Source organism: Rhododendron vialii, chromosome 7a, assembly GCF_030253575.1.
Source record: "Rhododendron vialii isolate Sample 1 chromosome 7a, ASM3025357v1".
Lineage (NCBI taxonomy): Eukaryota > Viridiplantae > Streptophyta > Magnoliopsida > Ericales > Ericaceae > Rhododendron > Rhododendron vialii.
Window position 1 is genome coordinate 36,727,863 of NC_080563.1, and position 9,211 is coordinate 36,737,073.

The window sequence follows — 9,211 nt, forward strand, 5'->3', positions numbered from 1 at the left end:
TTTAGAATAGTTAGAAATGATCAGAAACCAAAACGGTGAAAAATGAAGCAAAACAGCAAATGTTGGAGATAAGCAACAAGTATCGATACCTAACACAAAAGTATCGATAACTTTTGGCCGAGAAGAATTACAAGGATATCGATAACAAGTGATTTTCTGGGTTTTGAAACACAAAGCCAATGGTATCGATAACAATAGCTGTTCGAGCAGATTCTAAGCAGATTTTCTTGGGTTTCAACTACAACAACAATCACAACAATCATAGGCACAATTTCATGCACAAAACCAACTCAAGAACATATAAAAAGTGAGAGAAATCTCTATCTCGAGTGTTAAAGCCGAAACCCAAGGATTCCCCAAGCCTTAGAACTTCAAACTTCGAAACCGAGCCAAATTCGACACATCGAGCTTCTACCGACGCGATACGAACTCCAATACGTAAAGAGGTGAAGGATTTGAGGTTGATTAATGATGGGTTGAAGTTGTATTGGTAAATTTTTGAGTGAGAGTGAGAGAGAGTGAAAGAGAGTCGAGAGAGAGGTGAGACGTCGGGAGAGATGAGAGAGTGAGAGGAGTAAAAATACTCCTCTACACATACACCCACACTTTTATACTAGCATCCACACAAACCACACTTGCACTCCCTCAAATAGTAACCCTTACATATCAACCCCAAATTAAACAAACTTAGGCTCCGTTCCGGAAACCTTCTTAAAAAATAAGTACTTATTTTGCCACTTCTCATTCAAAAATAAAAAGGGTCATTCCACAAAATCCAAATAAAAAGTTTCTTTCACATTTTCAAACTCAAAAATAATGTAAATGAAAAAAAATTTTAATTTTTTTTGCACCGTATTAAAGATCTTAATGAGATCTATCAAATAAGATCTATAGTGATAGGAAAATTATTTGCGTAAACACATGATTTTTTGAACTTAAAGTTGCTTTATACAAAAAATAAGACTGTCGCTATGATAATGGGCGTCGGCGGAGGAAAATCGTACCGACATACATACACGGAAAAGGCGTGCTCGGATCAAGCACCCTACACACCACGGATGCCGTTGATTCCCGTGTTGGCCCCCTCGGTTTTTTTTTTTATAGAAGTTTCGGACGGCTCGGATCGGCCGTCCGGTGGCCGGAGACGGCCCGGCGCGACCGTCGGTACGATTTCCCTCCCCGACGCCTATTGGTACCTATATAAATTCTTCAAAAATAAGCACCTCCTTCTTATCTTTGTGGAACAAGCCTTATTATTTAACAAAAAATAAGTTCTTATTCCATTTCTGGAACGGAGCCTTAATAAATTTCACATTTTCCTCAATTTTTAACATATATAAAACCTTTAAATAATATCAAAAAAATACGGGTCCTTACAATGTATTAAGAAAAACAGATAAAATAGTACTCCATTTGGATGAGTGATAAAATAGGGAGATAAGATTGTTTTATAGTTGAAATATTGAGGGAGGGGGAGTGAGGAGGGCCTCATCCGGGGGTATTATTTTTGCCCTAATCGAAACCCATTCATAATTTTTGACCCCAGAGGGTCTTAAATGGGCAGGGGTATTAGTTCATCTGGGCGTCAAGTAGCCAGCCAAACCAAGCCAAAAATGTCCAATCATCCCCTCATCCGCCCGGATGAGTTTTGGCCCCTACCTTTGGCTACATCCAATCAACACCTTATAGTTCATAAAATATGGAGCACAATACTATAAATGCAGGCTTAGTACTGCCTGTGTCTCTCAAAAAAATTTTTTGCTACCGGGATATATATTTTGGTTCTTACAAAATTTTCTTTCCAAAGAAGAGGAAATGAAAACTACGAACATTGTTCATTCGGTTTTCCTTATCAGATGTGAAACATGTGATACTTAATACTATCATGTTGTGGTCTTCTACTCACTTTTTTCTTTTCGGTTATACACCGTGTCTCGGGTCAATTTGCTAGCACCTCGGATAATCTCCACAGCTTCTTTCACAGTCTTTTCACACGCTTACGTATGGGGTGAGGTGGCCCCAAGAGTTAATAGCGAGGACAATCAAGCCTGAGACCTTATGAGAGAGCCCTTAAGTCTCGGACCAAGACCACCTGGCCAACCTCTTGGGTTAATTCTTCTAATCATTCTTGATAAAATAACATCCCAAAAGAAAGAACTTCTGATTTACTGGTTCAACAATAACCTGACCGACACAGGGACAAGGGAGAGCTAACTTCGAGAGAGAGAGAGAGAGAGAGAGAGAGAGAGAGAGAGAGAGAGAGAGAGAGAGAGAGAGAGAGTCACATGGTAGTAAAATAGTTATTCAAACTGGCTGCTCCGAGGAACAAATTGTAGGCTTGGGTATCCTCTGTTTTATTAGTCTCTCTGTATCTTTGGCATACTCATTTATCGTACTAGGATGCTCCATTTTAATCAGCTAAAGTTCTGATGATTCGAAAGTTGACAACACTTGTTAATTTGTCCATAACTGAGAGATTCTATCAAAATTTTACTACAGTATTGATCACTGCTCAGAGAAGTAGGTGAAAAATCTGCTGATAACTAGAAGGAGCATGGGAACGTCACACTTGATTGACTTTTGGTAATTTTTCTTTTCGGCCCGAGGTACAACGGAAGTCGGTTAATTTGATAGATTACTAGAAGCGATATCGATGTTTCGATTAGAAGATCCCAATTCCCAAATCATGAAATAGTTTTACATGACCCAGTGAACTGAGTAATTGTCATGGTCAAAAAACTTGAGTTGCAGCTTTCGCGACGGACAATGTTCTAGTAGGAAGGGGTGGAAGTTGTCTCGATCTATTTGCCACAGTGATGTTTATACTGTGGCAAATAAAACGAAATATTTTTGTAAAGTTATTTGTCGCGGCAAACATTACCGTGGCAAAACCAAGAGTGGTCTTTTTCCTTTAAGCGCGTTCAAAGGGTAAGTACCGTTGCAACAAGTCACTTCACCATCGCAAACTATTTTGCCACTGCCCATTCCCGTTGCAACCCTGTCCTGAAAGTCTTTTGCGATGGTATTTTCAGCATTTATGACGGCAATGTCCGTTGCAGATAAGGTTGTTTCTTGTAGTGTCTGTCATTTTATGAATGACCATACAAAATCAACTTCGACACTGTAATTGTCTGCCTATCTGTATGCCCGGAAAAAAAATGTTCAGATTACGAGTATTCTTCATGCTTGTGACAAGAATAGAGGAGGACGGTCAAGATGTGACAAATCTTTCTGAACATGAGTAAAAGAGGCTCTTATTCAAAGAAATGGATAAAAAAGAGCGGCTAAATGGTTGCCACCAAACAAGATTCTTCGACTTTATAGGTCTCTTCGCGTGACCAAACATTTTGGTATACTCCAAAAATACTTTTGTGTTTCTCTTTGTTCACAATTTCAGCACTTTGATGGTTGATTGCGATGATATCTTTCAATTTGTTAGTTCTACAAGGGGAGAAAAACCATATTTTTACAAGAGGGCAAAAATGGCCTTGTGGGAGCTCAAAAAACATTAAACCAAGTTCTATTTTTGCCTTTTTTTTCTCGCTTAGAATTGTCCAAGAAATACGAGCTGCTCAAACTTCAAACAGTATTCTTGAGGAAAAACAACCCATGCTTTAGTAGAGATTGCCTACAACTAACCCTCTCGGTCTCGGGTGACGATAATGCCAAGACATGTTCTGTTTGTGCCGCGAAAATTAATACCAGCCGGACACTTCTGTCCTTTCTTTTGATCTATATAAAACTCCAGAAGAAGAGCATTTTGAGCAAATACCAAAATGCCTTGTTATTTAAAAGCATTTTGTGATCAGGCAACAAATTATAGTATTGCATTTCCAAAGTCCCATGTGAATCAGGGGCACCTTCTTTTCTATCTCACCAGCAGCAAGCTCTCGAGGGTCTCAACCAGACAAACAGTCAAACAAATGAGGGATCCACATAAAAAGCAGATGATCATTCATTGACAGATGAAAAAATAAATAATAATAAAAAACAAAAACTGCTGCTTACTGCTATTAAAATAAGCTAAATATAAAAAAACCCGAGCACAAAATCATTTCTATAATAAGAATCCATCTTCTCCGCGTAAGCTGGCTCGGATACCTAATTACCGTGCCATCTCTTCTTGCTTTTTCCTTCAAGAGGCTCCTTTCTTTCTTTCATATTTTTGTGATTTTCCCGAATCGATTCTAGTCACAATACAGAATAAAGATACAAAAAAAATAACATAAAACTAGACATTAAGATGAGAAAACTCTTCTATGTAGCGGGGACTGTCTTTCTTTTCCAACTCACCTCCTTGTTTATAAGCTGTTAAGAAGTCTAATATTTAACAGCTTGTGACTCTTTTCTTCATACCAAAGAAAACATGAAATATTTAGATGTATCATCCTCCAACCCATCACCAATGACCGAATGAGTTTTTCGAAAAAGGGTTTCGAAAAACTGACACGGACCCATTCTTCCCAACAATATGGAATTTGGATTCATCTGTTGAGCTTCCTCCTCTTACTGTCTGGGCTATCATGAGAAGAATTTGTGCATGACCCAATTTTTGTTTCATCAGATTTGTAGCTTAAGCATGCAGAAGCATCAAGCACACCTATCGGACTTTGGGGCAAAAATGCGACTGAAGCATTTGATGACTCATTGAGCAGTTCAATACACTTGAGCACTCTATCCTGCACAACACACACAAAAGAAATGCGAAAAAATCACCATTGAGTAACTCTCAAACACATGTAGCTAGCTAAGAGAGTATCAAGCACGAGGAGTATTTTGCAAAACCGTGACACCAAGTGGTGCGCTGACATGGTGTCAGCAATCCATTCATGTTTGGTCTCGGTCCTGACTTGGGACACGCAGCCAATTAAACATGAATAAATTGGTGACACCAGCTCATCATTTCACAAAATCCTTTCTCTATCGAACGGATAATTTAACACCCAAAGTTAGAAAGTTAGAAGTCTTAACTAGGATCAATGTGCAATAGCAAAACTTGCAAACACCAGCTCCCACTTCCATTTTTGTTGTCACTATTCACATTTATAGTATGGGAAGCATCTTTCAAACATCAAGATAATACACTATTTGTTTGATATTTTCGAAGTACATTAGATGTTATGAACGCATTTCCCTTTCCAATGTGAGAAAAGTGAATGCCAAAACAACAAAATTTGAAGAGTTGGAGTACGCTGCAAAACGAACTCTTCGAAATGCAATGTAAGGCATGACAAAATATGGTTTTAGTATCGAGTCTCGTATATCTGCTGGAGATGCTCAAATCAAAGAGGAAAAGTTGTAATGAAAATTAGTTCTAGGATCCCTCTTCTTGGATACCATCTCCTTTACCTTTTCAAGATGTTGAGTGAGGAGGTAAATTGCTTTCTCAGTGTCTGTTGTTTGGCTTCCTCCTCCAACAGATATTGCCACTGCTGCTGCAACCTCAGAAGGCCTGTACTCCCAAAACTCAAACCCTGCACAGAATTCGCAGCCATTGAGTTACCCACCACTATAAATAATTTCCCTTGTTCAAATTTCTCTCCTTTTCTCTTCTAATACAAAATAATTAACTTGGCCCATGTCTGGTTCATTGAAACGAAGCTAGGGTTGAATGATCATTGATTCATTCCTTCTAGAATGCTCAGTCCAAAATTTGGTTTGTTGGAAAATGACACAAATAGTATCCTCCTTCACCAATTCAGACCATTCCATTCCTTTTCTCAAAGAAATTTCGAAGGAACCAAACACTACCTTAGTAGAAAGATCATTGATAAACACATGTGCAATGTTAAGTCAAACAAAGATGGGGAAAGTACCTTTGATTATGCTCAATATGAGTTGGGTTGATCTATATATCAACAATGTTGGAGAAATTGTATCACCATTGATCTTTCTAAGGAAATAGTCAATGAAAGAGAATGGAGTAACTGCTTTCATTCTCCACTTCAATATGCTCAAAACCAGAAGTTCCATCCTCTGTACTGTTCTTGCTTCAAACACAAATCTAGCCTCACCCACCTGTCATTCCTCTTTGATTAGCCCTAATCACAAACAATACCAACAAACAAACAATAACTCAACTCATCTAGTGCCCAATCATTGGGGGTATGGGCGGGGGAGGAACGGAGACAGACCTAGCCTTCGACAGTATATGCACAAAGTGGCTGCTCTCAAAATACCACTAGAACAATGATCCCCCCTATACCTCCAAGAAACGAGGAGCTAACAGGACGTTTTGTTGCGGAACCATACCCCCAAATCGAAGCCGAAAGGCATAAGAGAGGGCAGGCCTAGAGACACAAATCAATTTCTGTGCACATTACCAACAACAAAAACAAAAAACTAGTGCGGATAGATTAAGGCCCTGTTTGACTCTTTGGCTTGTATTCTTCTTTACCTGCAGCTCTACACATAAAGGAATCTCAGCCTCTTCCATTTTGGCTGCAAGAGACAAACAAGCCACAGCCAACAACTGCATCATCCAAGCTTTGCCTTTCTGTATAGCACATGAGAACGCAATTAGAGTAATTGAACACGCGGGAAAAGGGACAAAAATCATAGAATTTGATCTTCAACTTACTGGTAACTCATAGACTGAAAGGAACCTATCCAAGTAGCTTATGGATAAGTATAAACACAGAGGTCCAAAATTGAAATGGGCATGAACCTGTTACATTGGTTAGACCATTAATACTTGTTCTAATAATGGAAACAATACTAATAAACAAAAAGAAAATCTTTTTTACGGAGGGCTCCGTGAACTGAGAGTTACAGAGTCCAATCGCGCGCGTCCAAAGTGTTTTCGAACGGTCCAGATTGAAAACCAATTTTGACTGGTCAAATTTTGACCGGACCAGTCAAAATTGAAAACAAACCTCAACCATTGATTGAGCGAATGGACGACTGTGATTGCGCCGCTCCGTGAACGGTTGTTCACGGAGGCTCCGTGAATAAGTTTCTCTCATAAACAAATTGGAATGAACTTTTCAGCGAGTATTTTGGCCATAAAAGAGGGACAATCGACAAAAGGAAAAGCAAGTCCAATTTTAGACAGACAAAAATAGGATAAGAAGAGAAAAAAGGCAGATAAACACAATTACTAACATAAGTTAGATCAGCCATTGCCAACTCAAAAGGCAAAAAGAGAAGGATCCCACCAAACTCATTTCAAGTGTTGAATGCAATAAAAGAAACAGTCCATCACGAAAAAAGAACTCAATATTTTCCATTGAAGTTTAACGAACCCCTTATTGCTTCATAGTAGCACCAACTAAAACATTTCCCAAAGCAAAGAGAATAGAGGATCGCAGACATTTCTGGAACACCTCTAGTAGAGGGACAAATAGTCAATTTTGAAAGAACTTATAGTCAACCTCTTTGAAATATGAATTTATCCTACTCTGAAGTGAGGAACTTGTGTTAGTCCTTGTTGCTTCATAGTAGCACCAACAAAAATATTTGCCAAAGCAAAGAGAATCGAGGCGAACGTAATTAGAAATAGAACTAACCCCCCAAAAGCCATCTATATAAACATCCAAATGCCTTTGGAGAACCCATATACTTCAACTCATTAGAATCATCAAAAGCAAATAGGGAAATTAGTCACACCAAAAAAACACTGCTACCCATTTAATGAAAACTCAAGAATAAGCAGCCCATTGAAGAAGACTTATCAACCCATTTCAAATTACAATGTGTGAATGCAATGAAAGAAGCAGTCATCCCAAGAAAATAACTCAAACCATTCCATTGAACTCCTATTACTTTATAGTACCACCAACAATTAGTGATTGCAAAAATAGAGATGACATAATTAGCAAAATTACCACCAACAATTAAGGGTTGCAAAAATAGAGAGAACAGGATTAGCATAAGTACCCAAAAGGGTCAAATTCATTTAGAATACCCAACTCATTGAAACCAACAAAATATATAGAGAAATTTATCAAACTACATAGAACACAAATACCCATTTAGTAAAAACTGAAGATTCAGAAGCCCATTTAGCAAACAAGACTCACAAACTAACCTTTCCAATCCAATCAACAGCCTCTCTCCTAGCCACCAAATCCAAGTCCCCATTCCTCAATCTGTTCAAGTAATCACTTTTAGGCAGATGATCAGATTCCCTTTTGAGCAACGAGTCCAAGCACTCGTCACTTTGCATTGGTAACCATGTCAATGGCTCTTCACCATCACAATTTCCCTTCTGATTATTGGTGAGATGGTGTCCCTGATTCCAAATAGGCTCAATTTCCTCCACCGAATCCCCATAACCAAACTCATCAGAGAAAATGCCAATGTTGTCTTCACCACAGAGAAGACAATCAAAACTCGGTGCCATTGAAATCTCTCTCTCTCTCTCTCTCTCTCTCTCTCTCTACAAAGATATGGCCCTTCTTTCAGTCCGTGTATGTGAGTGCTTTAATGAATGGTGGAAACCTCAGTTTGTTCTTAGATTTAGTTTCTGTATTGTAGATGAAGGAGGGTAGATTTCTTTGTGAAAGAATCAAGCAGATACTATGGAAGAATGAAAAGGAAATGAGAACAGGAGGGAATAGCATATGAAAATCTCTCTCTCTCTCTCTCTCTGATCTTGCTCTGTATCAGATTGAGTTGGGTTGAAAAAGACCGGTGCAAGAGAGCTTATTTATGTTGGGCGAAATTAGTGCTCCTTATCAGTCGTCTAGGGCAGAGAGAAAGAGACCAATGCAAGAGAAAGTGGGGTTGCAGAATCCAGACAACGAAGAAACGCAGAGAGAGAGAGAGAGAGAGAGAGAGAGAGGATTCTCTGGATAATTTGGGTGATGTACTCGTATAAATCCATGTAGTAGAATATTAATTTCCCATGAAGAAGAAAAGCCAGGGGTAAATTTCACTATCCGACAATAACACTGACCCCGTACTCATATTTTCTGATTTTTTTTCCTCCGAACAATAAAAATAATCAAATTATTTTCACTAAATAATTTTTTAGTTGACGTACGTAGGAAGATTGGCTTTTTTTAAAATTCATGAAAACATGAACTTTAATCCATTTAATTGTACTCTCATATAACGTCAAGTTTTCTGTCAAAAAAGATTGAAAGTTCTTTACTACCCTTGGATTCTACGAGACTATGAGTATACACTTTCTTTTATCATTCATTTGTCATATGTAAATGTTTCTTGTTCTTGAAATAAGGAATTTCATGTTAAGGGGTTCAAACTA

General features: G+C 38.4%; 1 protein-coding gene and 1 non-coding gene across 2 annotated transcripts; both read right to left on the minus strand.

Moving 5' to 3' along the window:
• Positions 1–4,060: 4,060 nt before the first annotated feature.
• LOC131334125 (cyclin-D4-1-like) lies at positions 4,061–8,793 on the minus strand. Its single transcript, XM_058369004.1, has 6 exons — positions 8,030–8,793; positions 6,581–6,667; positions 6,398–6,496; positions 5,817–6,018; positions 5,350–5,474; positions 4,061–4,679 (listed from the first exon to the last, which is right to left on the minus strand). Exons 1-6 carry the CDS (start codon positions 8,342–8,344, stop codon positions 4,485–4,487), a joined length of 1,023 nt encoding a protein of 340 aa, XP_058224987.1. The 5' UTR covers positions 8,345–8,793; the 3' UTR covers positions 4,061–4,484.
• Positions 6,232–6,338, minus strand: LOC131334965 (small nucleolar RNA snoR100). Its single transcript, XR_009202363.1, has one exon. It is a non-coding gene; the product is annotated as a small nucleolar RNA snoR100 (small nucleolar RNA).
• Positions 8,794–9,211: the final 418 nt, after the last annotated feature.

Bases quoted from the DNA above. Each gene is read 5' to 3' on its own strand.
- LOC131334125 (XM_058369004.1), bottom strand. From the start codon at position 8,344: ATGGCACCGAGTTTTGATTGTCTTCTCTGTGGTGAAGACAACATTGGC. The intron at 6,497-6,580 runs GTAAGTTGAAGA...TGTGCTATACAG, and splicing joins TTTCAGTCTATGAGTTACCA to AAAGGCAAAGCTTGGATGAT. The intron at 4,680-5,349 runs GTAAAGGAGATG...TGTGTTGTGCAG, and splicing joins TCACTCAACATCTTGAAAAG to GATAGAGTGCTCAAGTGTAT.